This window comes from Myotis daubentonii, chromosome 7 (assembly GCF_963259705.1).
Source record: "Myotis daubentonii chromosome 7, mMyoDau2.1, whole genome shotgun sequence".
Classification (NCBI taxonomy): domain Eukaryota; kingdom Metazoa; phylum Chordata; class Mammalia; order Chiroptera; family Vespertilionidae; genus Myotis; species Myotis daubentonii.
The window spans coordinates 70,481,480-70,497,176 of NC_081846.1; the positions used below are offsets into that span (position 1 = coordinate 70,481,480).

The 15,697-nt window shown below is 38.4% G+C and overlaps 1 protein-coding gene across 1 annotated transcript in view; it reads right to left on the reverse strand.

Annotated features, from left to right (window-relative positions):
* The window catches only part of ARHGAP15 (Rho GTPase activating protein 15), a 677,426-nt gene that overhangs the window by 638,842 nt on the left and 22,887 nt on the right, over window positions 1-15,697 (reverse strand). The window contains exon 2 of the mRNA XM_059704560.1: window positions 5,521-5,700. Coding sequence (XP_059560543.1) covers window positions 5,521-5,685 — 165 coding nt within the window. The 5' untranslated portion in view covers window positions 5,686-5,700. The remainder of the gene's footprint in view (window positions 1-5,520; window positions 5,701-15,697) is intronic.

Sequence of the window (15,697 nt, forward strand, 5' to 3'; positions counted from 1 at the left end):
AGGTTCTGAAGGGGTTGTTATTATGGAAATAAGTCCAGATGCTAACAAGGTTAGAGTTTTGGATTCAAATTAGTAATCAGAGGACTAACTTTTTAAAAAATGTATCTCATCTCGTGTACATTCAGCACCGTGTTCAATCTGCAGGAGGTTACCAATGTAGCTGTGCTCAAGATAAAAACGGAAAAGGCAGAGCCATGTATGTGAATCCGGGAGCCCAGGCTCATTCTTTGAAGTCCAGCTCTACAGTGTTGCTGTACACTTTCTGAACCTTTGACAAGTCCAATCTGTGCTTGGTAAACAGAGTTAAAGATTTTCACAGCATGAGATGACATGGGGTGGCGCAGACAAGAAAAACAATCTTTGGTGGGGTTTTTTATTCTCCCCGCTCTCCCCAGGGCATATTATGTAAAAGTCAAAATGCAGGCTAATAAACTATTTTTGTCTGCTCTACAGAAGCCTTCGTACCTTAGGTAACCCTTGAATTTCATAAAAAATTTTGCTGATTTTGAAATCTTGTTTCTTTTATTATTGTTTTAATATCACAGAAAAGGCCAAGTATTTTGTTGAAAGCAGCACTCCTGATGTATATGGAGGATATAAAAAGATTTCTCAACAAAATTGACCTCTCAGTGGCAAAGAAAATTGTGGTGGAAGACACATTATTGCTTAGTCATATCTGAAGCTTGGATCTATGGAGAGTCGCACTCCACTGTCCTCCAGCTTTTCCTTATAAACCAAAATGCCTTACAAATGTCATCGAAATAGTCCAATAAAGATTAGGAACAAAACTCTGTCCTTACATTGATGAGATAAGGAAGATTTAACTGCTGGATGCAGTGTATAACAACAGCTCATAAGGTTTGTTGTTGAATCAGAAAAACAGAATTCAAATTATACTTGTGTGTGTCTGGAATTTAATTGAGATGAGCAGTTTATTTTCTACATAATGTTTAATCAGATGCCTGTACTACAGAGCTAGATAAAAAGAAAGAAAACAAATTCTATCAGGAGAAATCGAGAAGACCCGTTATCTACCGGGTGTGCAAAATATGTCAGGAAATAATTCTACCCTGGGTGCTGAGATTGCCCAGTTAATAAAAAAAAAATAAAAAATCAGCCACTCGCTAAGAGAAAATAATTGTCTGTATCCATATTTTTCAAAGCAAAAAGGCAGCCACATCGTACATTAAGTAGGACACATTAAAATGAGCTTTAATAATCTTTATGCAGAAGGAAACTAATCCTTTTCCAGATCATACAATCCACAGCAATAAAAGGAAATCATCAAACTAAAAACAATTTTAGAAATGGCTGCAGACTCTCATTTAATTAACATGCAACAGATCATATATTTATGAGGAAGTCAAAATATTTAGGAAGCCTATAATCCTGTAAGCCTTAATGTGGTATAAAAACAACAAATAAATGCAAAGTGTTACTGTTATCCATGCCTGCCTGATCAATGGTTTTCACATATTGATCTATAAATGGAGCTGACAGTCTGTGTTGGCTGCACATTTTCCAAGCGGCGCTATTTTTGCACAAAACCAATACGGGCAATTACCTTTGTTTGAGATGCCAAGTCTTATCAATTCAAAGTGATTTAGTGTCATTTTAATTAAATATCAGGATCCACTTCAGGACAATTTATGCAAAGCCTCAAACCTAACTATAAGCTTGATTTGAAGTAAACATGGACAAGTCATATAGTCTCATAACATTTCTCAAAAACTCGACTGAACAGAAGGCTTATATTTTTAGTAGCAATTTTTATGTCTGCCTTTTTGGCTAGCCACAACTTTGGCAAGTATCCTATAATCACAGAAGTAAGAAACAAAGAAAGTTGTTTCCTCTTTTTTCCTATAATAGATTTAAAAGGAACATGAACGAGCCCAGACTGTTAACAGAAGCAAAAGGAATCTTACGTGTTAATGTTTAGCAATGGTTCAAGCTAAGTCTTTATCTGAACACTAATAGAAAGATATTTCCCTGTCCATAATGGCCATGAATGAATTAATGCACTTATGTGGGGTTTACAAGATGGAAATGGTAAATATTCATACACGTTGCTGCTTAAGCCACCAGCATTAAATACCGAAACTACTCCTGCCTGCAAATCCTATGCCTGCAGTTTCCTGACTTCAACTATTCAAACTCTTCATTAATATCTATTCTAAAATGTAGGTTGGAGGATCGCTCTTATAAAAAACATCAATGCCACATTAATGCAACAACCTTTTGCATTAGCTATTTGTTGGATTGCATGCTAGCCTTTTTAGCCTTTAAAGAGCCACACTTCACTTACCCCATTTACACTCACTAAGCTTTCTGCTTCTGTGGGTAGCACATTCTGATATATCAATAGCAGTCCACCTTTAAGAGGGCTCGCTCCAGTACTGAGGGTGAGACAGCAAACCACTGAGACCAAAGAACATTCCTTCCCCACCAAGCAGAGATCTCCAGATCTTGCTCACAGACAGGCAATTTTCTTGCTAACCATGTCCTCCCATGTCCAAATTTCCTCCCTCACCAATATTCCCCAAGTACTAAAGTGACCTCTTTGAATTTTGAAAAGGCATCGATCTTATAAACCACATAAAAATGATTATTTGGTGTTTAAGGAAAATGATGCATACCACCCAATAAAATAGTAATGGAGTATCGATACCTGGTCACTGAAAAGCTTCCCTGCAGCACTTAGGTAATCAAAACTTTTAATTTAACAAGTAAATTCACCTACGTTTGCAGGGCTTAGGGTTGAATTAATGTTCATATTGACATTTCAAACTTTTGCTCCTAGATTTAAACACCAACAAATAGGCTCTTATCAGGTATATAGGAGAAGTTTATATTGTGTTCTGAGCTCACAGTTGTATTGAACATACTTATAATTGAACAAAATAAAGAAGATGAATTTGTGAACTAATGACAAAATTATATAATTGATTTGACCGTAGAACCTTTGATTACTTTTTGTAATAAGTTAAATTGTTATGAACATAAGGTCAGATTCTTGTGTTATTATGTGCTCTAATAAGTCCATATTTGCATAATTGTCATGCCAGTGTACATATATACCATGCATATTAAATAGGGTGCACATATATATACACCATGCATACTAAATAGAATGCATAAGATATATATATATATATATATATATATATATATATATATATATAGTTTCTAAGTATTCTTAATTTTTTATGTACAGATTAAATGTACAGAAAACATATGCACACATTTTTATTATACATTTTCTCCTATTTCTCCTAAGTTCAAAATACCACACCCCTGACCTCACTCCAACCTTCAACTTCTCAAAGATCAAGTTCTTAGTTAGCTTGAGCAGATATCTTTAACAGGCTTGTTTGAATAAATATGCCCAAATACTTTACATTCTGTCAGTATCTAGTCAGAAAATTGTGCATGGAAAAAAAGAGATGAAAAGAACTGAGACAGAAAGAAAATTAGTGCCATGGCAAGCTTTCAATACAGTATCTCAGCCAAGTTTTCTCGGTGAAATGACATATCCTCACTGAAATACCCTTTTTATATAATTATGCACTGAGCACACATCACCCAAAGTAACTTATTTTTGTTCCTTATCAAGGAATACATATTGCCCAGGCTAAGAATGAGGAAACAAAAGCTGGGATAATTATGGCGGATTTAACTTTGGAAAACTCTTATTCTCCAGCAGTCCAGCATACAAACCCCCAAACTAAAGTTATGTAACAAGGTAATATCAACAATGAGAAACTGCATGATAAAATCCTGCCCAAAAGTGAAAAATGCTAATTTTGTCTCATTTAGCAGCTGGATACAGAAATGCTCATTAGTTTTAAGAGGGTTAATCCTTTTAACTTTTGCATATTGATATGCCAATTATGCCTAATTGTACAAGAGGCATCAGTCAAGGTAATAGTGCATAAACACATGAAAGTTATTAAGTACATCCCAACATGTAATAAAGTAGGTGTTAATTGGTAGCTGAGTTCTGCGGGCTATTGAGGTGGATAATTCATTGAGAGATGGATCACTTGTAATTTCTCTCCATAATTCCTTTTGCAGTCTCACGCTGTGATGTTTTCATGCTTGTCAAAAACAACTGCGGCATAGTGCCTTTTGTTAAACACAGCCAATAAAATATGTTAGGCATCATTAAATATACTTAACTTTTAAACTTCTTCAAAGGTACAGTTCTTACTGATAATACATTATAGAGATTGCAATAATTTACTCTAACCACTGCCTCAAGTTCATAGTTGAGGAACATTTTAGCTGGTTCAAAAGCAGAGTCGGGCTGGCAGTGTTGTGCCTCCCTGCAGACAATACTTTTAAATGAGAAATAAATAAAGAAAAATGCATCTCTGGATACCTTATCTAAGGGTGTATTTCTCGCTCCCAAAATATAATCACTGGCTTCCTTATGCTAAATTTGCCTTAATACCTGAAGAAGGAATGATTCAAATCCTATATTTCTCAGGTGCCTGAGATGATTGTGGGTTAATTTGGCACTTGAAATTTGAGTGAAAAACAGGGAATACATGTAATTGGTAACATGCTACTCAGCAAGTTTATCTCATTTAATAACTCAGTTAGGGAGCTGAATATTTCATAGGTCCCTGTGATATTAACGGAACACACAATTAATAGCTCACATGTTTCTGCTGGGTGACTGGAAAACACAGCCTGTCCCCAGCTAAACTATTTCTCGCTTTTGCTCTCACTGTGAGAAACAACATAGATCCGGGGTCCAAAAGAGTGGCTAACATTGCATCAATAATTTTGTAACATCCTATGGCCTCAGCTGCAAGTTACCACCATTATGGAAGAAAATTAACCAGAGGAGACTCATCGCAATCAGTGTGTTTAGTGGCTCAGGATGCGTGCAGGGGCAGGGACACAATTGGCAGTAGGGTTCATCTCTAACTATTTTATTTCAAATCTTCCTAATGACACATTATCGAAACAAAATGGCTTCCTCTCCAAACCTTAAATTGCCATACCATTTCAATCATTTCAGCTCATTCCAAATCAGTCCTAATTTCCAATATCATATATCGCTGAGATAATTTTAAGAAAGAAATTGTCACGTTTTTGTGGGGTTTTTTTCCCCAAAGACTTTTTTCTCGTCTCGGTTTATTCTTAGCTAATTTTAGCCTCTGGCTTTTCAAAGTGATGTACTGTATTTGGAAGTACAAACACCACATGCTAGCATAACCTCATTATTTTTATGACACTGAAGCATGATAGTGGAGACCCTTAAAATGAGGCAAAGGTGCTCTTCAGTCTAGCTAGCTCCAAATCCACTTTATCACTCTGGATTAAGCTCATCCCTTCTCTTGCAACTGGGGACATTAGTATGACTATAAGTAGGCAAGATAAAATACATTATAAAATTAGTTTTCTCATGCACATTAGGAAAACAAATAAAACAAGGCTAATTCATGTTGTTGTTGTTTTTTACACAAAATTCTGTGTTAGGGAACTTGGTTGCTAAGGATATTGACTTACAGGTTCAGTGACCTTCCCAACATCGGTGAGGATCATGGATTTACTTTGGCTCAGTCTATCATGGTGACTGTTCGCATTTTTGATTCTCATCTGCACAGCTCCAGTGCCTTGGCGGGTGGAATTCAGTGTTTCTACGGGAGTATCTGAATTTGTAGATTTCTGCATATTACAGTGTTATCCCTGAGAAAATATAAAAACATTATGTTATTCTCTAAAAACTCTTGGTGGAGTGCACATTCCTATTAGCCAATAAGGTACAAAAATGAAATATAAAGTCTTTACTTTCCTGAGTAGTAAATAAAAAGTTCATTTCTTTGTAACTGTTTCAGTCAATTAAATTACTGGACAATGCTGCACATGCCAGAGGACTTCAAAGTTCATAGGCAACATGCCCATACTCTGTGCAATTTCTAATTCCATTAAAAAACAAATGGCAATATCATACAATCTTCCTTATATTTCATGATGTTGTTATCTAGTCATCTTTAGGTTATATTATTTTTGTTCTCACATTTTCATCTGTTACCCACTCCACTTCCACACATGACCACCAACATTGCTTTTTGGTGAACAAATAACTATGTCAATAAAGTCAACTTTAAGTAAATAGAACTGTCATTACAGCAAACCACCCTGGTCCCAATGACTATCAAATACGTTGGCTTGATCTTATTAGCATGGTACTTAGCCTCAGTCCCCCCGCCCCCCACCCAACCACACACACGTATAATATCTACAAGGGGCATTAAAATTCTTATGTCCATCACCATCTGCCAACTGAACTAGATTTAGTAGTTTAGTTGGACATAATATTTACAAAGAATGTGAACAAAGAGAAAATCAACACCATTTATTTATTTATGCATTTATTTATGTATGTATTTATTTATATTTTCATAGACAAAATTTGACCAGGCAGGAAAATTGAATGTGGGCACATTTAAAGGAGTAGCAGTGAAGAAATAATAATTTGGAAGAAGAAAACAAAGAGAACTGAATGAACTTTGGTAGCAGCAATGGGTAGATTAGAAAGGCTTTAGTTACTTCCTCAAATCCATAATTCTTTTCAACTGCTCCTCTCCATAAACACCACAAATTAACATATCATCTCATTTAATATAGAACTTTTACAATGCAAACACAGCTTTTAAGCTTCTAGAAACAGATCCTGGCCTGATTGTTGTCTCCACATTCCGCCCAGGTAGACATTCCATAGCTAGCGTGGGCATGTGTGTAAACAACAGAACACTTTGTCACCAGTTATAGAAGCCAATAAATTCCAAAAGAAGGATGACATTTTAAGAAGCAACTATATTGGTAGCCCTATGTCTGCTGAGAAGACAATGGGGCTTGAATTATGGTAATGTTTAAGAGGACACTAAAATAATTAGAAAAGAATGAAAGCATTTCAATAGGAGGAAAGTGTCACCTCATAACTGACACCAGTAAGGCAACTGAGTGTCTGGTAATGTGTTTGGTGGTTTAATTCTTGTAAAACCTATGAGACAGACATTAAACACATGTTTGTAGAGGAGAATACTAAGAGTCAGAGAGACTAGTAATTTTTCCAAGGACACTGTACAGAAAGAAGTAAAGGAGTATGCATTTTATTCTCCAAAAAAAGATCCAGATAACTATCGACAGATTAATAGATGGACAAATTCTAAATTGATGCATACAACTATATGGATAAATTATAAATTCAATGTGCTGAATGACAGAAGCCAGGCAAAAAAAAATAAAAGTACTTATTGGGTGCTTATGATTTCACTTACATAATGTTCTAGAAAATGCAAACAGTGGGAGAAAGATGATCAGTGATTATCTAGGGATGGGATGGGGAGAGAAGTGGATCATACTGGATACAAGGAATCTTTGGGAGTAATAGATATGTTTGTTATCTATGATTGAGATGATGGTTGAACAGTAGTAGTCTACATATTTTAAAAGTATTCAAATTGTACACTTTCAGTATTTGCACTATACTGTACTTCAGTTATACCTCACAAAGTTGTTTGTAGAAATGCTGTTTTAAGAATTTCTTCACAGATGGTTGCTCATATTTTCATTTTTATGTTTCTACATTAGTTATGTATTATAAAATTTATTCAATTAAGAATAAAATTTCACTTTTAATAAGATTTAAAACATAATTTGAATAAAAGAAGATTTTGTCCTCCTATTTCATCCTATCTAATAAAAGAGTAATATGCAAATTGACCATCACTCCAACACACAAGATGGCCACCCCCATGTGGCCACAAGGTGGCCTGAAAGGGAGGGCAGTTGGGGGGGGGGGGATCAGGCCTTCAGGGGAGGGCGGTTAGGGGTGACCGGGCCAGCAGGGGAGGGCAGTTGGAGGTGACCAGCCTGGCAGGGGAGGGAAGTTAGGGACAATCACACTGACAGGGGAGCAGTTAGGCATCGATCAGGCTGGCAGGGAAGTGGTTAGGGGGTGATCAGGCAGGCAGGCAGGTGAGTGGTTGGGATCCAGCAGTCCTTGATTATGAGAGGGATGTCCCAGATTGGAGAGGGTGCAGTCTGGGCTGAGGGACACACACCCCTGCATGAATTTCATGCAGCGGGCCTCTAGTAGAAATATAATCATTACTTTGATGAGGAGAGTTTTAAGATATATCAAATCTGGCCACTAATGTTGGCATAAAGGATCTTAACTCTATATCTAACTAGAGTAAGATATAGATTAATATATATGTGTGTGTGTGTGTGTGTGTGTGTATCCTATATAATAAAGAGGTAATATGCAAATTGACTGTCACACCCTTGCACAAGATGGCTACCCCCATGGAGTCAAAGATGGCCACCCCCTTGTGAACACAAGATGGCTGCCACAAGACAGCCAGCAGGGGAGGGAAGTTAGGGGTGACCAGGCCAGCAGGGGAGGGCAGTTAGGGGCAACCAGGCCAGCAGGGGAGGAGGGCAGTTGGGAGAGACCAGGCCTGCAGGAGAGGGCAGTTGGGGATGACCAGCCCTGTAGGGGGTGGCAGTTATGGGGGACCAGGCCTGCAGGGGAGAGCAGTTGGGGGCAACCAGGCCGGCAGGGGAGGGCAGTTAGGGGCAATCGGGCTGGCAGAGGAGTGGTTAGTTTGTAATCAGGCTGGCAGGCAGAAGGGGTTAGGAGCAATCAGGCAGGCGAGTGGTTGGGAGTCAGCAGTCCTGGATTGCAAGAGGGACCCCAGATTGGAGAGGGTGCAGGCTGGGCCAAGGGATACCCCACCCATTCACGAATTTCGTGAACCGGGCCTCTACTGTGTGTGTGTGTGTGTGTGTGTGTGTGTATCCTTTCTTTTAAAAATTAAATGCATATGATATAAATAGTTATTTCTCATATATCCCAGTACATAATATATTTTTTTTATTTTACTCTGTCTGTGATTTATTATTGAGTCCATTAGTGTTTCTTAGCAGCAAATCTATGAATTTTTGACATTTATGAAAATGCTAATACTAAAAGCATGATTTTTTTCAGTGTATATTTTAGTGCATTGAAATAAGAATGAATGAAGGCATGAAAATCTAGACATTGCCTTTGTAATGGAGACCTTGGGTTCATGGTAGATTGGATACATAAAAAATGCCCTCATGACTTTAGAAGCACTGTTTCTAATGGACACCTTTGTGATCTTGTACACATCAATGGACCTCTGTTTCATCACTGAGAAAATGATAGTGAGGGGGCAGGGGCAGCTAAGAGGACTGCTGTGACCTGCTGGGTCCATTTCTTTTTTTAAATATATTTTTATTGATTTCAGAAAGGAAGAGAGAGATAGAAACACCAATGAGGAGAGAGAATCATTGATTAGCTGCCTCCTGTATGCCCCCTACTGGGAATTGAGCCCCAAACCTTGGCATATGCCCTGTCCAGGAATTTAAATGTGACCTCCTGGTTCCTGGGTCAATGCTCAACCTCTGAGATGCACAGGCTGGGCTGTAGGGTCCTTTTCACTTCTGAAACTGATGTGCTTAAAGTCTGGTAGCTCAAGAAGTATTACTACAGATTTACAGAGCTTAGTAGTTTTAGGCAGATAAGCAACAATGTGAATGGTTTGGTGTGAATTGATGCCCAAGGATTTGAGTGGGGGGAAATCTATGATTAAACATATAAATTTTTCTAGAAAAATCTGGGTTCTCCTCTGAGTGCATTCAAGTCTTGAGCTTCCATATTACTCATTAGATTCAAACTCCAAGGACGGTGTGTTTATAATACTGGTGAGGAAATCACTCAGGGCAACGGCACTTTCTTCTGACCAAGAGCATGAAGCCACTGTATTTACATAGCCCGGCCATGTTCCATTTATAGGACATGCTGCTTCCTCAAAGTCCGCAAAAATTTCATTGTCAAATCAACATTTGCATTCTTGTATTGATTTCACAACCAACTCCTAATTTGCCTAGTGATATGCTGCTGTTAAAGGGCTGGACTACTTAAAAAGCCTCTTATCTGGCTTCCCCACATGTTTTCTTGGGGACAGACTACAGGAAACATTTTAAAAATCTTCTTTCTTTAGGTCTTTCTGTTTGGCTGATCCCTTCCCTACTACAATGTTTGTGTCATTTTTCTTACCCCATTCTCTCCTCTAGCTATCACTCCCTTTCCTTCTGACCCCATCCTTACATTTGGTTGACATCCCCCTGCACTCCATTTGTTCTCTATTCAGCTTTCCTGTATTTTGTTCTACAATGGCAGTAACTTGATATTATTTTATAATTGTTCTCATATTTGTAAATAATTTTGCAGAACATTACTACATTGCTCAGGGAAGAATAAAGAAAAAACACAAAGTCTCTTGTCAAAGATTCCTACAAGCAGAATATAAATTATCCATTAAACATTTATTGAGATTCTCTTAAGTGGCAAGCACTATAGTAGAGATTGGATATACTCTTTTTTTTAATGAAGTGTCTTACAGTCTGTCAGGGTGATAGAGCAATCATATGTAATTAAATGAGAATAGAGTTGTGTCCAGGTAGATAGAAGAGCAATGGCATCAAACTCAGGTGGAACTAGGAAATGGACAGACAGAAGCTGCTGTCTGCATAATAGATGAGTCAGTGCTCAAGTTAAGTCAGAGCAGGTTGGGCATTTCAGGCAAGGGGCTCAGTAATGCAAAGGTATGCAAATAACTGTGAGATTATAAGGTAGATATTGAAATGTGTTATGAAGAAAAAATAGAGTGCCAAGAAAGTTCAAGGAAAAGACAAATGATGGATTTTATTTTTTTAAAGGCATTTATCCTCAGTGTGTGTGATTCTGATCATCTTGCTTGCCTCCCATCCGGCTGAAGGACTGACTTGAAAACCCCACCCCTTCGAACTCAACCAGTGCTGTAAGGGGCTGATATTCTAGACCAGTGGTTGGCAAACTTATTAGTCAACAGAGCAAAATATCAACAGTACAATGATTGAAATTTCTTTTGAGAGCCAAATTTTTTAAACTTAAACTATATAGATAGGTGCATTGTTATTAACTTAATTAGGGTACTCCTAAGGCTTAGGAAGAGCCACACTCAAGGGGCCAAAGAGCCGCATGTGGCTCTCGAGCCGCAGTTTGCCGACCACTTTTAGACTCTGAGGGAGAGAATGTGGGAAGAGGGCTTTCCTTGGCATAATGCACAAAGTTCTTGTTTGGGCGATCTGAGCACAAGACAGACAGAAGCAGTCCCCCCACCCCACCCCCAGGACTGTGGTAGGGGCAGGAGGAAGGAGGGAGGACACAGGAGGAAGGAAACTGATGGACTGAAATGACAGCTGTGCTAGTGGCTATGGAACTTATAACTGCTGTACTTGTGGGTTAAGAGATGATTTATTGTCTTGCCTGTTAGGAACTTCTCATTCTAAGCGGTTAAGGCTGTTTCTAGTTCAAATTTTGCAAGTTCTATTTGGATCCCACTTGCAGCCCTTTCTTTTTGCCATCTTTCAATTTCTCCTATCCCCTTTACCCACCTCCTAACACTCCTTCCTTCCTCTCCCAGGCACCTATGATTCCTTCCATGTTTTATAGGCCAAAGTCCTTACTGCAGCGGCTACTCAGGCCTCCTCTCATCCACAGAGTCAACACTTCTGATATTCCATCACCCATGCTTTCTTAACAAGTCCTTGAAACATACCCATTTGCTCCATGAATCACTTAGATGTATCTTAGAGGGGAATGATGAAACCAATCAACACAATGTCAGACTTCCCCTTCACTTCCTGGGGTCGCATTTCCCTGAATCTCAACTGGAATCTCTTCTGGTTCTGTGGGGAAAATACCTTGCAGGTGAAGAGCTTTTATTAGCCAACTCCACATATGACCTTCAGTAAACTTAGGAAGGAGGTTGCATTGTGACTTGAGATAGGATGTTAATTAGCATTGCATTCTAGTAAGTGGTGCCCCCTGGAGTTGTGCAATATGATGGCCCTGCCTTGGTGGTCTTATTTTTGAGTCTTTATGAAAGAAGTTTAAGAACAAACTCCATTATGATGCCTTCCCAACCTCAAATCAAAAGAAGCCCTCCCACCCCAGGGTCCATCCTGACTAAGCTGCCAGCATCGAGGAGTGGATGTGCTTCCAGAAACGCATGTTCCAAGTTCAGGATGTACTCAGAAAGACCATGAAGAGCTCCAATGTGTGAGTCTTTCTGTGTTATTATTCCAGGCATATTCACAAACTTTTGAAATCAGATTCTGTTATTCCACCCAGGTTTTTATTCTTCAATGACCTTCAACTTCCTAGACTTGGTAGAATAGATTGTATTATCAATATTTGTCTGTGTATTTCTATGCAACTTAGTAACATCAAACGTTTTGTTAATTATAAGTAATATTAACTTTAAGTTTCATGTAATATATATGTGATTTGATTGAGAATTTCCCTTGTTCTTCCTGACCATCATCATCATCAGTTTTATTAGATAAAACATTGATACATGAGGCAAACAGAGCCTTGGTGAATGACTAATGAAAATATGAAGGAATTCGTTCATTTTGCATGTGTCTAACATATCCATTGATTTTCTAAAACTCTCCAAATAAATATCCCTGAGTTAGAAATAAAAATGTAAATCACTTAAGACTGGCTTCACGATTTTCAGACTTCCTGATTTTGTATGTACCCAGAGAAGAGCAAGAATAGCTTCTGATATTGCACTAGTTCCACTTTCCATACTGTTTTAAAAACAGGAAGCAGTGATGACAATGCACTTCGTAAGAGCCACACAAACTCTGGCTCTGCTCAACAGACTCAGTTCTGGGCTGTTCTAGGCCTGATTCTCCCACTGTCTCTGCAAATACCCAAATAGGAATGAATGTGATATTTTGTCTAATCATAATTTCATGGATGCTCTGTCAATTATTTTTTGCACTCTGTTAATTACACTAAGATGCAACAACTGGCCCTTTTGAGTTAAAAACTGAATTTTTGACATCTCTTTCCCATCAGCAGCATTAAAAGTGGGAGTATATTAAGAAAATTGTGAGCTAGGAGATATTGAATTTGCACTGTGCTATATATCTCCAGGATGCAGAGCAGAGAAAACTGAAGTTCAGAGATACTGAGACATTTTCCCAAGGTGCCACAGCCTGTTCAAAAGTAGTCCCAGAACAGAACTTAGGGCCTACATCCCCAAACATCCTTGTTTTAGTCAAAGACCTCCAAGTCAAGTAGAAACTGTGTAAGAAAAAAATAAAGTTACAAGAATTCCCAGGGAAATCAGGCAGATTAGGGAATTAAAATGGTAATAGGACAGCCATGTTAGGTAAATCTTACTATTTAATCATTTATAAATGTCCCTGTGCTTCTTGACAAAACAATTGAGACTTAATAAATGTTTGTTGAATATATAAGTAGAAAACTATGGAAACAAGTTAATGCCAGTGGACATAGCCTAGAAAAGCATTACCCATAGGAAAATGTCTTTGAGCAAGTTTATTTCTTAATGAAAGAAAAATATGTGTTACTCACATTGGCCAGTGTTTCGAAGGGCCACATGAACTATGGATATTTCATAATCAGTTAGAAGTGGAAAAAAAGCAATGCATTTCAAATCTTCTGAGGCTAACATTAAACATACTTGGAGGTTCATGTGAAGTTTTAAAAATATGAAGAATACCATGTTTCCATTTTAGAATAACTCCCTTGTTTCTTTCTCATTTAAAAAATGGCATTTATCACGAACTTAGAATTTAGCAGTTAATTATCCTGACAATAGAGAATGTTTTCCTTGAGTTTCAAATTTCTTTAGGTACATCATACTCTTTCTCCAAAAAGCAGGGCTCACTTGCCAGACATGAACTACCACTGAGGATTTCGTAAGGAAATCCATCTCAGAAGCAGCACTGAATGTATCCCAGGGAATTCCCATTCAGTGAGTGTTAACCAGGTGTTCACACTGTGGCAAGTGAGCTGTCTGGTCACCCTTACCTTCAAGAGTTACCATCCCTGCTGCTTGAGCACAAGGGGAACCCTCTGTGGTGAAATGAGCCCCTTTATTTCCTGGAATATCTGGGAAGCGCTGTTCCTCTAGGTCTGCTAAGAGCTCATGGCAGCTCCACTGAAAAATAGTACTTCTCTGAGAAATTCACTCCGATCCCTGAAAAGATCTTATGTTGATCTGTGATAGAGCATGGTCTGTTTGCTCCCGCATGGAAATGACTTGCGGCCTTGGTAGCTCCAGTAATATGTGGCACAACCTTCGTGCTACACTTTCCTGACAGGTCAGTAATTAACTTGCATTGCAATTGTTTGTCGTCTCCACCACAGCAGCCATTTACCAAAATAACATTTTAATTTCAGTTTCCTTCCAGTTCACTTTCCTTTTCTTATTTTTTTTCCCCCTATGGCCTCTACATCTCTATTAAGTCTAATTTCCCCAGACCACTTCCAGATAGTGCAATAAAACTCAATTTCAAAAATGTCAAATGTAATGAAAAAAGAAGATCACAGTAAAGGAATGTGACCAAAGCCACCCCATCGGGTAACATGTCGTTCACGGGGCAGGTGTTATATAGAGGAAGTGTGATAATAAGGCTTTGCATTTATTTAACTTAAATCGGGAATCTGGGCAATATGCCACAGTTACTGACAACGTCTGGTAAGTCAACCACATGGATAAATTGTAACACAGTCATTGTAATTGCATGTGAGCATCCTAAGTGGTGAAAAGGACAAGTAAAATATATTTCTGAGTAGATTAAATCCTGGACAAAATTGTGTAGGTAACCTTGATCTTTTCTTAGATCTTGGTATCCCATTGCCATTTCCTTCAGCCTTTTAGATTCATACTCTTGAGAGCAAAGCAACTGATTTTACATTTGAAATTTTCATTGAGCATCAACCCTGATGAATAGACTTGCTAGGTCCCACAGTTTCTTCAAAAATTATTAAAAACCGGAGGTTGAGTTAGACATGAGCATGCTTGACTACAGTGGAGTCTGACGAGAGTGCAATGGAGAGTGGGATTTAGGACAACTTCAAGAGGAAGGTGGCATTTGACTTTGATATTATATGATAGGACTGCAAAGCAGAGAAGGGATATGAACAGCAGTGCACGCTAATATCACAATATTTATGGAAAATAGGGGTGAACATCCATAACAAATGTTAGGGTGTGTGGTGAGGTGGGAAAGTTAGGAAGAAAGAGTTAATTAGGGCTGTATTGGAGAACCTTGCAATTCCTATTAAAGATTTTAGTTTTGTCTTATAGATCCTGAGGAACATTGATGACTTTATTTAAGGCATAATCCAATCTCAAAAGAGACCCAAAAGAATGGATCCCAGCCCTGATTGATCTGGCTCAGTTGGTTGGAGCATCATCCCATGCACTGAAGGGTTGTGGGTCCAATTCCCTGTCAGGGCACACATCCAGGTTGCCAGCCCAATGCCTGGACGGGGTGCGTATGAGAGGCAACAAATTGATGTTATCTCTCATCTCTCTCATCTCTCTCTCTCTCTCTCTCTCTCTCTCTCTCTCTCTCTCTCTCTCTCTCTCTCTCTCTTCCCTTCTCTCTTAAAGAATGGATCCCTAGACATTTAACAGTACACAGTAAGCAATGGCATTGTCATGGGTGCTTCTTAGTTAACTTTAAATCAGAATCAAATTCACAGCATCTATTTGTAAACACCAATATTATGATAAGGACACACAGGTATCTAGCGGGGGCGGTGGCGGGGAGGGGA